Here is a 15,021-nt window from a genome sequence, read left to right as displayed (position 1 = left end):
AAAATATAAACAATTTTAAAAAGGCAAGTTAATATTTCAATATTTTTTTAATGTTATTTTTAATTTTCTTTTTAAATAAAAATCTCACCATCGAAGCATCACTTTACTTTTATAATTTTATTGGAAACAGTGTCGTTTCCGTGTAAAAATCGCACTACCAAAAAATGTTTTAAAACAACGTAATAATAATAATAATATATATTTTTTTGTAATAATTTTTATTATCGATTCATACAACGACAACCGAGTCGGAGAGAGTACAACGGAGATACGGAAACGTGAAAAAGACCAATTTCTGCGACGCATCTGCGATCTAACGATTAACGGTAAACAGCTCTCTCCCCCAACAGTCCTTGAGGCAAAATCCTCTGAAACTCCGCACTCACACAAAACCCTAGTGGTGGAAGAGGATTCATCGGCGCATTATCCAATTGGGTCTTAAATTCCATGTCTCAAATATATTTGGTTCTGAGTCTTCTGAGCCTGCTTTGGTTGAGATCCGGAGCGACGTCGGTTTCTTCAGGGTCGCGCTCGATCCTCAGAGCGATCGATGCCGAGAAAGGTGATGTTCGCGATTATGCCGTCGATTTGAACGTCACGAACTTCGATGCGGTCCTCAGGGACACCCCTGCTACCTTTGCGGTTGTCGAATTCTTCGCTCACTGGTCAGTATTTCGAATTTAGCCTCACAAAAAAAGGAGAGAAAAAAATGGTTGCGTTCCAGGTTGTAAAACAAAAGAATTAGTTCAATGGAATATTTGAGATCTATAATTTGGATATACATTGATTGGGTTTGTTTGCATTAAAATATTCAAATTTTATGGAAAGTACTGGTTGGAGAAATGTTATTTGAGCTAAACTGAAGCTGTTTTACGCAATTTCTTAACGTGTTAATGTCTTGTTGGTTGATATATGAAATGGGCAATCCAAATAAAAAGTTGAATAATTTCAAAAGCGTTTTTGTGTGTTTGTGGGTGTGTGTTTTTTGAAGCTGGTCTTAGCGTTACCTTGCACTTTGGCTGACCTAGATTGCTAGTCTGAGTTTAGGATACAGAAAACGAAGACATGGTTTACTACTTTTGCCACTCAAATTGAAGGGATTGGCAGCCGAGTGATTGCCTTTTATGTTTATTTTTAAAACTTTTTTTCTCTGCATTTATTCAAGAACTTAGAAATATGATATTCCTTTGTCGTGTGGAGTTTGATTTTATTAACATAATTTTATTGTTCTATCAGGTGCCCTGCCTGCAGAAATTATAAGGTATGGTATGCTAAAGGTTGTGGCTTGTAATTCCTAGTGGATGTTATTTTATTATTTGTTGTTGATTGAAAATCAATTGTGCAGCCCCATTATGAAAAAGTTGCTAGGCTTTTTAATGGACCTGATGCAGTGCATCCCGGAATCATATTGATGACTAGGGTAGACTGTGCATCGAAGGTATTTATGCTGTGCTTTATCGATTACTTTCTTCACAGGGTTTGATATATTTGGTATCTGGAAATTAGTTTCTTATATTTTATTTCTATGAAAAACGTTAGTACTTTTCTTCCGGGAACTGACCATTGACTTAGCAACCCTATGGTTGTAAATTAGTCCCATGCCCAGAGGGTCCTATTGATGAAGATGGGCAAGAAAATGCTTAAATTCATCCTTTTCTATGTTTTGTGGTCTATGTTGGTTTTACTTTTGAATAGCTAAGACAAACTTAGCCAAGTCGGATTTGGTTCCTGTGGGATATGTTGATAATGTGGCTGGGTTGGCTGGAATTTTGGGTTGTGGGGTTGCGTCTCTGCCCTTGAAGTATCTTGGCCTTCCATTGGGGACATCCTATAGGCTAAGCATATATGGGACGATGTGATTGAGAAGATAAAACGTTGGTTGGCTATTGGAAAATTTTGTATTTGTCTAAGGGTGGCAGGATTACCTTTATCAAGAGCACCCTATCCAACTTACCTACGTACTCCATCTCCCTTTTTCCTCTCCCTACAAGTGTTGCAAATCGTATTGAGAAGTTTCAACGTGATTTATTATGGGGGGCTAAGTGAAGAGTTCAAATCATTTGGTGAGATGGTCAAAGGTTTGTACATCGATCTTTGAGGGAGGGTTGAGGATTAGGAACTTGCTAAGATTCAATCATGCTCTCTTAGTCTTAGCTAAATGGTTTTGGCACTATGAACTTGACAGATAGGTTTGGTGGAGGGTGCTAGTAGACTCTAAATATGGAAGTGCGTGGGGAGTGTGGTGTTCTATGGAGTCCATCAAGGCGTATGAGGTGGGTTTATAGATGAATATTAGGAGTGGTTGGGGGAAGTTTTGTAATCATACTAGATTTGAGGTGGGAAATGGCTTTAAGGTTAGTTTTTGGCATGATCTTTGGTGTGGGGATACAACCCTTAAGAGCACTCACAATGGTTTATGAAAAATGGATGGTCAAAACTCACTTTATCTAGTTTAGCTAATGGGTTTTTAATGATCCCCTACATCCGATTAGTTATATTTTTATCTATTCTATTAAAATAATATTTATTTTTAATTTTTTATTCCTTTTAATTAAAAAACAATCTCCATGAAAAAAACACCAATCCCCTTTTCTTCAAATTTTTTTTCTACTTTTCTTTCTTCTCACACCTTTTCTTCAGACCAGGATGAAGCCACACGCATCTCCACTCATTTTCTTTTTGTTAAAATCACATCTTCACTGATTTCCACATGAATTTTTAACCACATGCTTCCACCGTCTGCACATGGGATGAAGCCAAACAAGGAGGAATTGGACCAAGACAGAGAGAGAGATTTGCACATCGGCTTTCCGTCATTTCCAGAAGCTTGTTCCAGCGTTGAATCAGACCAAGACGAAGCCGAAGTCTACACATCGGACGGATCTGATTCTCACCGGAGAGACAGATTTGCGGCGAGAAAACCATAAAGGAAGAGAATGAAAGAGAAATTGAGTCAGAGAGAGAAGTAGAGATAGGGACTTTGCCTCCTTTTTTTAGTAACCCAACATCACCAATGATTTCCAAGCTTAATCCCCCCTGCCTTCCCTTTGATTCTCTGACCCAACCACGATCTCCTTCCAGACCTCCACCGTCTTCTTGCCTAGCTCCTTTGGCTGGGAGATTGACGACGAGCCGTTGGGGAAATGGGGCTCTAGCATCGAAGCACAATGCTGATAGGCATGGAGGGGGCTGAAGAAAGAGAAGCAACTTTCATTTCTTCCATGAAGCACAAAAAAAGGGGCGAGAGAAATGTTAAAAAAAAAGGATAGAGATACAAGAAATGATAAAATAAGTAATGCATTGAGCTACAATGTCCGCTACATGTAGCTCAATGTTGCTTGATACTGTAGCTCAATGGGTTTTGCATATGGCTTTAGATAAGCCGATGTACGCTTGTTTTGGACTTTTTGCATAAATGATGCATCTGTTGCGACTCTCGTGGAATTTTTTGGCGGTGCCATTCAGTGGAATGCAATCTTAACTAGAAAGGCTCATGATTGGGAGGTGGAAGCCTTTGCATCATTTTTCCGGGTGTTGTATTTATTGAGAGTGAGACGGGAAGGGGAGGACAAGCTTTGGTGGGTCTCTTCCAAAAAGGGGTTATTTGGTGTTAAATCCTTCTACAATGTCATCTGTTGTCATGATTGAGTCTGTTTTTCTTGGAAAAGTGTTTGGCGTACTAAAGTTCCGTTGAGAAGGGCATTTTTTGGTTGGTCGGCGGCCCTACGAAAGATCCTTATGATGGATAATCTCCTAAAGCGGCACACCATTGTGGTTGATTGGTCCAATTGAAGTTGAAACAAAGACAAACAGGTATGCTACATTGATCCAAAAACAAACAAATTGGAATTTGATACTATGTTAGGTCATCCAACCTAAAAACGCTAGTAGATGGAGAAACCTTACTAGTGCATATATCGATATCAAGTCTCAAATACAACCATGTGGGAAAGTGGTGTCCCTTCTATGTGCATCAAGGCCTTACTTGCAGAACTTTCAAGGGTTTCACTTCCTAACTAATGGTATTAGAGCCGATAGTTTGGCCGGACTAGTGTAACCGAGAGTATATGGCTTGCATGAGGAGTAGGCTCTTACTCATGTGCTGAGTGGTTGACTGAACATTGCTGGACCAAGTTCTTGTAACTAGCTTAAATTTTAGGGTTGGATGTTCTAACATAAAGAAGTAGCCAAGAACAAGCAAAATTTAAGGAATGACTATTTTAAGAAAAACTGCAATATGAAGCACAAAAAAGTGAGGTGGCTCTAATGCTTGTTTTCATGCCTTCTATCTACTCACATTTTATGGTGACAAATATATTGGAAAGATGTTTTCCTTGGTCCTTTCCTTAACAACTTGACAACAATCAGCAATAGGATTTTTTTTTTAAATTTTTTTATTTATTTATTTTTTATGTCGGGGAACCTCTCCAAGGCAGGGCCCTTCGGACCCACCCCTGCAGAGTAAACCCCAGTCCCGTGCAACAATAGGAATATTATCTTTTATATTAACTGCCACACCCCTTTTGTGGTAGGGGTGGGGGGAGGCAATTGGTTAGTTTGGAGAAAAATAATACATATAAAAGAGAGCTAATGGAGGGACGGCACAATATAAGAAGACAGCTGCTCATCAGACGAGCTCTCTATAGCCATAATTAACATTCAGTGATAGAATTTGTCTAATTTTGTCATCTCAGTTCTTGTCATTATGCTGATTTTGGTGTTGATCTGTTATCCCCTCTCCTTTTGTAGTTATTGCATTTCTCTTATTGCTTCTTTAAATGACACACACTCTTATTTATATAAAGCATGGATTGGTGATTAGTCCTTCTCCTTTCACTTGTCTGACAGAACAGATAAACACTAAACTTTGTGATAAGTTTTCTGTTGGTCATTATCCAATGCTCTTTTGGGGCCATCCTCCTAAGTTCGTATCGGGTGGTTGGGAACCTAAACAAGAGAAAAATGAATTACGTGTCATTGATGATGGACGGACAGCTGATAAATTGCTTCATTGGATCAACAAGCAAATAGGCAGGTATGAGGTATTTACATCTATTTATTGTTTGGAGGTTATGTTGTACTATGTGTTTTATTTAAAGCTGGCATCATGTTGGAATTTACACTTTCAGTGTTGTGATTTGAAATATGTAAAATACATATTTTCAAGTCCTGTGTTTTTTTGAAAGTTTTCTCATGCATTTGTACCTTTGAGGTGAATAAATTGAATGCATGGCAAAATAGTCATTCAAATGGGAAGTTTAAAATAAATTTGAACTTAAAAAATACACAAATATTCTCAATGTGCTTAATTATGAGTTTATTTTTGTACTTTTTATCAATTTGATGCTTTACATCGTGGCTAAGTAGGTCTTGGTTTTCACTTTTCCAACTATATAAGTTTTCAACAAATGAGCACCCCCCCCTCCCCCCTCCCCCCCCTTCTTTTCTTTTGTTTATTGGAATAGGAGTTCAAATTCATTAAAGTGTTTACCTCTTAAAGGGAGTGAAAATCATTTGAAAATACACTTTAAATTATTTGAATCTATATGTTTCCTTGACAACCATTCGATGCAAAATGTTTTTGGGACTTCCCTTTCATAATGTAGGGATCATAGAATCAGTTTCATTTACTTTAGTGGATGATTTGCTCTCATTACAAGGATGGTGGTGGTGTAAGTACATGAGGTTTTTCATTGTAGAATCTTTATGCGAATGGTTTCTCTTAGGTTTTCTATCCTCCTTTATTTGTTTTAGAATAGTAATTAAATAATTGAATTCACAATTTCTTATTAGCTTAATTTTTTATTTATTATAATTGGTGATTTAATATAATATTATAGTTGAGGTCTTGAATTTAAACCATGATTTCATATTTTACCTTTTATTTTAGTTAAATATTCTGCGTGTTAGGCCTCACTTGTTGAGGGGTTTGAACCCACAGATAAGGGGGAGTTTTATAATATTAATTAAATAATTAAATCCTTCATCTCCTATCGGCTTAAGCTTTTTGGACAATTGATGATTTAATAGTCTATTCATGCTGCCTCTAGAGTTGCCTTGTACCTATGGATATCTATTTTGGGCAAAATCTGAACTGCATGAATGAAAAGTTTGTCCACTTTCCTATTTATTGCCATATCATCTAGGACTTTTTTTTTTGATAAGTATATATCAAAAAAAATCCTTGATAAGAAAATCCTTCATCTAGGACTAGAAGAATCATTTGTCATCTATTCCGTCATTGTTGGTTTTGCAAGCATGAGAGGTTCATAAAATCTTGATACAGGATTTTCTTAATTATTAGAAACTTTGTTTAATTGCCTCACTTTTAATCTTATTATCTTGGGCAGTAGTATTGTAGTAGTAGTTGATACTCACTAATTATGTCCACATTTATTTTTTCAAGAAAAATTCTTTGTGGAGTTATTGTAACCAGATGCATTACTTAATCAGGGTTTTTTCTTTTGTAAAAATTTATTTACTCGCTCAGAATGTCATGTGTTTGCATATGCTTGGGTGCACAACTTATGTCTTATAATGTAATGTAATATCTAGCAATGTAATGTTATTGTCATATATTGTTTCTTTATAAATAAATACTTTAGGGTGCAACAGTACTACAGTAGTGCATTGGGGGGAGGGGGGTATAGGAGAGAAGATAAAACAAAAAAGAAAGTAAAATAAGAAAGAATAGTAAAGGAAAAGGAAGTGGAAGATAATTCAAGATCTAAACTTCAACAAGCCAATGAAACTCAAGAAGGAGCCTCTATTAGCAACTAATGGAGTGATCTAGCCATTAAAACAACGCCCTCGGAGATCTATCTTGTGCTTTTCAATAGAATTCTCTCTCTCTCCAAAAGCCCATAATATCTCTCTGTGGCTTACTCAACATGATATGTAGTGTTGGCTTGTCCCATATCTTATATCTCCAACACACCGATAGATTCAATACTGAATTGGGCTTAAGCCATTAGTCTGATGTTTTAAGACAAAAAAATTGAATTAAATTTATGCAAACAATAATGTGGGTGGGTATGCTTCATTATACTTATCCACACTTTCGCAGGGTACAAACTAACACTTTATTATGCAAAATGGTTAGCACAACAAAGTTACGCAATTAAGTGTCGTCGAATCATACTTATCAAAAAAAAAAAAAAAAAGTGTCGTCGAATCATAACCTCTTGGGGTTGGCAGAAGTGGTAAGGGCCTTGGTGGGTAGATGCTATACAGGAGAACGATCTATGTGTCAAATTAAGCTAAACTGTTTTGCTACTTCAAAGAGGCTACATTCCATTAGTTTTGAACCATTAAACCATAATTCTTGTGACCAAGTTCTTCTATATGCTAGTATCTAATGCGTTGGTGGGTAGATGCTGGAATCAGACATGGCAAACCAAGCACGGGGGAGATGACAATGGCCACTTAAACATTTAGTTTTGTAAACTTTTGTGCATATTTTAGCTTCTAGAGTTGTTTTTGTCACTATATTCTAACATGCTTTTAACTTTGCAGCTCTTTTGGCTTGGATGATGAGAAATTTGAAAATGAGCATCTTTCATCAAATGGCTCAGACCCTGGACAGGTCTGCACAAGAACATTAGATATAATTGCTCCACTTCTATTACAAATTAAATTTTGTTCTATATGAAATAAATATTAACTCTTGCAACAAAACTTTTGTAAGATTGCACGAGCTGTGTATGATGTTGAGGAGGCAACATCAACAGCCTTTGACATCATCTTAGAACAAAAGGTATACTTTTTTGTTTTCTCGTCAGCCTTTATTAGTTTGGGATCGTTATTGCTAATGAATTCTATCAATCTATTTTATGCATGTGTTTCAGATGATCAAATCAGAAACCCGGGCTTCACTAATAAAATTCCTGCAACTTTTGGTGGCTCATCATCCTTCTAGGAGGTACCAGACAAAATTTCCAGTATGCCATTTTTCTCTGCCTAATATGATTCTTCCTCCATTGTTTCAATTTTGAAATATATGGCAGGTGTCGGAAGGGCAGTGCAGAGGTGCTTGTGAACTTTGATGACTTATGCCCATCAGACATGTGGTCAACTGAGAAGCAGGAAGATAGTGATGGAAAGAGCGCATTGCGGAATTTTCAGATTTGTGGAAAAGATGTTCCTCGAGGATATTGGGTAGATACTCAAAGGCTTTGTTTCACCTTATTAAATTTACTGTCATTCTCTCTGTTGCACAGACAGGATTTAAAAAGACACTCTTTTACCTAGATTTTGGTATTGGCTGATAAATATTTGACTTGATTTTCTTCAATTACATTTTATGTTTTCTTTTACAATTATGGACATATTGTTTAGTCATGAATATTGGCAGTATAGAAGCACTAAGTAATGTTCTTCCAACTAGATAATCGTCTATTTAAGTGATGAAAATGTCATAAGCAGGTGTTGCTAGTCTTCATCATTGATGCAGTCAAGATTGATGAGCGACTTGTAAATTCGAAAAATGTACAAAGGGACTCCAAAAGAAAAATCTGGGGCTGGTTCATTGAAATTAGAAGTTATCAAGATTTTATTGACTTTTGTTTAATACTTTTGAGGGTGTTTGGGTCATTCAAGTTCAATCTAGAGTTGGTTCAGGTTTAAGGGTTTTACTATGTTGGGCTTTAGTTATATGTTATGGGTCTGGCCTGGTTTTACATGTAAACTTCTCATAGTTGAGGTTAGTATGGGCCCAAGCAATATGCTTAGGGACCAAGTTAAAAAAAAAAAAGAAAAAGAAAAGAAAAGAAAAGAGAAATCTACATATATACACTTAATCAGGGTTTGTGTTAGTTTGAGGGGGCAAAAAAAGATCAGATTTTGAAATTTCCCTTATGTTTCTTCTCTAGGGCTTCAATTTTGAGCTCCTCAGCTCTTGAAGATTCCCCATAGCTCATGTTGTATGAGCCAATCTTGCTTGAAATTGTGGAACAACATATCTGCAACCTTTTTAGTGATACATCCAGGTGTATTTGGGTCCTCCAGCACCGACTGTTGGACCTTCCACCTGGGCTATATCAATTATGTTCTACATTGTATCTCGAACTAGTGTATATTTTTTTTTTTAAAAAAATTTATGAGTAAAATTTTCTTTTGCAAGCCAAATCGCATCTCGAACCATTGTATTTCAATTAAACCAATTGAATTGGCTCAAACTATGAGCTTGTTTAAGAACTTCTTGCTAGGGCCCTTAACAGGAAATAGTTATAGTTAGACCCACAAAAATCAACCAATGTCATTCTGGAAAACTAATAAATATTGCATGCCTAAACTATGCCCTGTGCCTAGCACATCCTACCCCTGATGTTCTTCTCCTTCTCTTTCCTAAAATTTACAAAGTAAATGAGATTAATGAGAGTATCACTTCAGACTTGTTCAGTTGGAGACTGCCACTTGTTATCCCTTGGACTTACAATGTAGCAATGAGTTCCTTCAGTTCTTGCTGACTACTCGTGTTGTCTACAGTTAAGAATAAGCTAATTGTTATATACTTTCATGATTGATTTTTTGAAAGCTCTGTTTCTTCCCACATATTTAAGATGTTGTATAGTTACTGATTTGATGATCATGAAATTCTTGATTTATAATTTTATCCAACTATGATATGATTTGACTATTAGTACGGATGGTGGTTTATTGTTTGGGGACTTCAGTGCTTCAGTCATTTACCTAGTCCCTGCAGAGGTGAGTGATATGCCAAGTCCGTAGTTTGGGATGATCTTTGATGCTGGCTAGTACATTTGTTTCTGCAGTGAATCCATTCTAAGTTTTATTATTATTATTATTATTTTTTTGTGGTTGGTTACTATGTTGGCTGTTGATTCAATTTCTCGTGATGTAATATTTTCCAACTGTTTTGATTATTTTTGCATGTTCTATTGCAGATGTTCTGTCGCGGTAGCAAGAATGATACTCGGGGCTTTAGGTAGTGTTTTTTTTTTTTTTTTTTTCTCAATTCTTCAAATTTTGATTAATGGTTTAGCGTGTTAATCATCATTCACATAGCAAGTATCAAACTTTTACATTTTGATATTTAGTTTGTGTGCCTATTTTAGCATTTTGATATTTAGTTTGTGTCTTTAGCATTTTTATATTTAGTTTGTGTGCCTTTAAGTAAGTTTTGTATTTAATTACCTTCACAAAATTACAGAAAACAGCTATCTTGCTTTATGCACAAGGGTGATGTTCTCAGAGGAGAATACCATGAAGTTTTCACCAAAAAAAAAAGAAGGTTAAACAAATCTGAACAACTGACTGAAGTTCTTCGCCGAGTCCTGCATCTAGGAGATACCTGGTGTAATGGGATAGGCTTAGAGAAGAGCACATATGGAGGTGTGGATAGTTAAGTTCATTTGCTGCTCACACGTTTGAGGGCTTGTGAGGGTGGTGCCATGAATACATATTCATAAATTCATATATGGTGGGGGTTATTAATCAACATTATCATTGTGCCATTTCTTGATGTGTCCTAAGAAGAAGGCAAAGAAAGCTACTACGTATTGTTGCTTTCTGGAGATTGTTTCAGGAGACAAGCAAAGTATGATATATTTATCATACTTTGCAAGCACGTGTCGGTATATTTGTCACGGTCCAAGGAAAGCGCTAGGCAGATTTGTGCCATTACTCTAAAAGGACTAGTCAAATTACAATTGGAGTTTTATACAATCGCTTATAAAGCCCAGTCTTACCTAATAAGGAGCTAATGTGGGACTTAGCATCTACGAGTACCTTTATAATCCACCCACTCAATGTGGACAATTCACCCTTCCAAATTGGGGCTAATTTTTTGGGGTTCACAATTTTCTCCACTCAAATTCCGGACATTGTCGTCAGGACCCACGTTATGCAATGCCTCAATGCTACATGATGTTACTAAGTTGCTTTAATACCATTTGTAACGACTTTTTTTTTTGATAAGTAATGATGATATATAAAAAGAGCGCAGAGGGGCGCAACCCATATATACGGGAAGTATAAATAGAGAGCGCCTAGGAGGGGGAGAAATGAAAAAGAAAATCAGAGAAACTAATCACTAAAGAAGCTAGCCAAGCGGCCGTCCAAGAGTAAAGAGTAAAGAGGAAGAAATGAGTCAATTCCTCTATGGTCCTAGTGGAATTTTCAAAACATCTAGCATTTCTTTCATTCCAAATACACCACATAAGACACAGAGGTATCATCTTCCACACAACCGCGCTTCGAGAATGTCCTCCCGACCACCAGCTAGCAAACAAGGCCCTCACCCTGCAAGGCATGACCCAATGCAACCCAAAACGCTGAAAAATCATGTGCCAAAGAGCACTTGCGAGCTCACAATGGAGAAGCAGGTGATCGACTGACTCTCCGGTCTTCTTGCACATACAACACCACTCCATAACCACTATGTTCCTCTTACGCAGCGTATCATGAGTCAAAATTTTACTTAAGGCCGCAGTCCAACCGAAAAAAGCCACCCGTTGAGGCGCCTTAGTACGCCAGATGCTCTTCCAAGGAAACTCCTCTCGATTAGAAATGGACAAGGCCTTATAGAACGACTTAACCTCGAACTTGCCCTTCTTGGACGAAGACTAGCAAATACGATCTACACTGCCTAGGGAGACCTTGTAAGAATACAATCGATCAAAAAAAGGAGAAATCAAATCCATCTCCCAATCTTGGACCGATCGAACAAAAATGACATTCCACTCAACAACCCCATTCCTCCCAATAAAATTATCCTTCACCCAAGCTTCTTTGTGTCTGGCGATACTGTATAAGGACGGAAAAACTTGCTTCAAAGAGTTGTCCCCACACCAAATATCATGCCAGAATCTGACTTTCGAACCCTCCCCCACCTCAAAACGAATACCTTTGGCAAAGAAATTCCACCCTTTACGAATATGCTTCCATAGACCCACACCATGAGAGCCCAAGACCTCCTTCGTGCACCACCCACCTTCTTGATCTCCATACTTAGCTTTGATCAAATTACACCAAAGAGCCCCGTTCTCATTTGCGTATCTCCAAAGCCATTTCCCCAAAAGAGCTTGGTTAAACTGGTACATCTTCCGAATGCCAAGACCACCATATCGAAGAGGGCTGCAAACTTGGTTCCAACTTACAAGATGCAACTTGGGCTCATCCCCCATACCTCCCCACAAGAAATCTCTTTGGACTTTCTCGATCCTTTTAGCTACACTAGCAGGAATCGGAAACAAAGACAAAAAGTAAGTCGGAAGATTAGCCAAAGTGCTCTTGATGAGGGTTAAACGACCTCCTTTAGAAAGATACATTCTCTTCCAACCTGCCATCTGACGCTCCATCTTTTCAATCACTTCATTCCACATAGCCGTATCCTTGAACGATGCCCCAAGAGGGAGACCCAAATACTTCATAGGCAAATCAGCAACATTACACCCAAGGATGTTAGCTAAGCCCCCAATGTTCTCCACCTCACCAATGGCCACAATCTTTGACTTTCCAAGATTCACTCTCAAACCCGAAACAGCTTCAAAACATAAGAGGATGAGACGAACATACCGGATTTGCTCGATAGAATCTTCACAAAAAATCAAAGTGTCATCCGCAAATAAGGAATGAGAGACCATCAACTCCGACAAGACCCTATTACCCACCGAGAACCCAGTCAAAAGGCCTTGATCAACCGTCGCATTCACCATCTTACTCAACGCCTCCATAACAAGCACAAACAATAACGGAGAGAGAGGATCACCTTGCCGGATTCCCCTCGAACTGCTAAAGAACCCTTCCGGAGAGCCATTCACAAGAACGGAGAATCTTACCGTCTTAATACACCACTCTATCCAAGCCCTCCACCTCCCACCAAACCCACATCTATGCAGCAAGTACAAAACAAAATCCCAATTTACATGGTCGTAGGCCTTTTCCAAATCCAATTTACAAAGAACACCAGGCACCCCTGATTTCAAGCGACTATCCACACATTCATTTGCAATAAGAACGGAATCTAGGATTTGCCGACCCCCAATAAAAGTATTTTGAGAATAGGAAATGACCTTACCCAAGACAGTTCTCAATCTATTGGCAAGAACCTTAGACACAATTTTATACACTCCTCCCACCAAGCTAATGGGCCGAAAGTCCTTCATCTCCACCGCATCTGCCTTTTTCGGAATCAAGGAAATAAAAGTTGCATTCAAGCTCTTCACCATTTGACGTCTACGATGGAACTCTGCAAAAACCACCATAACGTCTTGTTTAATAACACCCCAGCAAGCTTGAAAAAAAGCCATGGAAAAGCCATCTGGACCCGGAGCCTTATCACCATCCATGCCTTTTACCACCTCCCAAACCTCCTTTTCCTCAAAATCTCTTTCTAACCACCGATTATCCTCCTCATCGATGGACAAAAACTGCTGGTTATCCATTCTAGGGCGCCAAGAGCTTTGTTCCGAATAAAGAGATTGGTAATACTGCACTATGTGATCTTTAACCTCAACTGGATCATCGGATAAAACGCCATTAATACGAAGCACTTCCATACGTTTGTACCTTCGGTGAGAATTAGCCATCTTGTGGAAAAAGCGAGTATTCCGATCCCCCTCCTTGAGCTACAAAGCTCTCGATTTTTGACGCCAATGAATTTCTTCACACAACAATGTATTCTCCAAATCTTTCAACTTGTCCGCCTTTCGAATTTTCTCCTCTTGATCTAAGCCTCTCGATTCTGCCAACTCATCCAACTCCTGGATACCTCCCAATAACTCTTTCTTTTTCCTCCCAATATCCCCAAAGACCTCCTCATTCCACTTTTTCAAGTCCACTTTAAGGGATTTTAATTTACTAGCAAGCACAAAACTAGGCAATCCCTCAAACAAATACGACCCCCACCAAGAAGCAACCTTATCAACAAAACCCTCTGCCTTAAGCCACATATTTTCAAATTTAAAACCCTTCTTACCTCCACAAGGAGTCCCGCAGTCCAGTAATAAAGGAAAGTGATCCGAGAGCAGGCGTTGAAGTCTCCTTTGAACAACTGCTGGGTAGTGATCTTCCCAATCCGACGAAAGCAAGAACCGGTCAATCCTCGACCAACTCTCATTTTCTTGATTATTGGACCAAGTAAATTGACCCCCCATCATCGGCATATCCACCAGATTATTTTCTGAAATGAAATCCGAGAAATCCATCATGCCCGATGAATAATAAGAAACATTGGAGCGCTCACTGGGAAATCGTTCAATGTTAAAATCTCCACCCAAACACCAAGGGACCTCCCAAACCCTCATCAAACCAGCCAATTCGTCCCAAAGCGCCCCTCTCTCCACTTCCTCATTTGGCCCATACACTCCCCCAAACGCCCACACCCATCTATCCTCTACATTTTGAAACGAACAAGCCAAAGTGAAATGTCCCACACACTCCTCCTTACATTCCACTACCCTCCTATCCCACATCATTAGCATCCCTCCCGACAAACCATTAGAGCCTTTATACTTCCACCCACATGTTGACCTCCCCAAAGACTATGAATCACCTCTCGAGAGATAGTCTTCATCTTCGTCTCAATCAAACACACTACATCTACTTTCCATTCTTTCAAAAGACCCCTAATGCGCAACCTTTTTTTGAGGGCATTCAACCCTCTCACATTCCATACTACAATATTAAGCTTCATGATCCACCAAAGCAACCCTCTCACTTTCCTCAATCTCTTCAAGGCCTTTGAGTGCAGGAACACATGCAGAAACACCTCCCAAGTCCGAATCGTACTGCTTTCTAGAGGCTTCAATGGCATTGAAAAGAGCCTCCAATTCCTCCTTTTTCCCCTCATCCGAAACTCCAATTTTTGGGCAAAAATTGAGGCAGTTTCCCACTACCCAGCTGGTTGAAATCGTGTCTGACCCTAAATCCTCCAAACCTACTGTTTCAGCAATTTTATCCCCATCCATGCCTGATTCAGACCCAGACAACTTCAACTCCGATGTTTGATCCACCCTTTCTTGTCCAAAATGAAACAACGGACTCAAACTCCATTCCCCC

At 38.6% G+C, this 15,021-nt stretch overlaps 1 protein-coding gene across 2 annotated transcripts in view; it reads left to right on the top strand.

The window, feature by feature from the left end:
• Window positions 1-231: 231 nt before the first annotated feature.
• LOC132177355 (sulfhydryl oxidase 2) overlaps window positions 232-15,021 on the top strand; it is a 22,383-nt gene continuing 7,593 nt past the window's right edge. For both annotated transcript variants that reach the window (XM_059589629.1, XM_059589628.1), the window contains exons 1-9: window positions 232-665; window positions 1,237-1,261; window positions 1,346-1,438; window positions 4,854-5,035; window positions 7,516-7,585; window positions 7,688-7,756; window positions 7,848-7,921; window positions 8,007-8,157; window positions 9,906-9,946. In XM_059589629.1, the coding sequence (XP_059445612.1) occupies window positions 448-665; window positions 1,237-1,261; window positions 1,346-1,438; window positions 4,854-5,035; window positions 7,516-7,585; window positions 7,688-7,756; window positions 7,848-7,921; window positions 8,007-8,157; window positions 9,906-9,946 (923 nt within the window). In that variant the 5' untranslated portion in view covers window positions 232-447. The remainder of the gene's footprint in view (window positions 666-1,236; window positions 1,262-1,345; window positions 1,439-4,853; window positions 5,036-7,515; window positions 7,586-7,687; window positions 7,757-7,847; window positions 7,922-8,006; window positions 8,158-9,905; window positions 9,947-15,021) is intronic.

Source organism: Corylus avellana, chromosome ca4, assembly GCF_901000735.1.
Source record: "Corylus avellana chromosome ca4, CavTom2PMs-1.0".
Classification (NCBI taxonomy): domain Eukaryota; kingdom Viridiplantae; phylum Streptophyta; class Magnoliopsida; order Fagales; family Betulaceae; genus Corylus; species Corylus avellana.
This window is presented reverse-complemented; position numbering and strand designations above follow the sequence as displayed.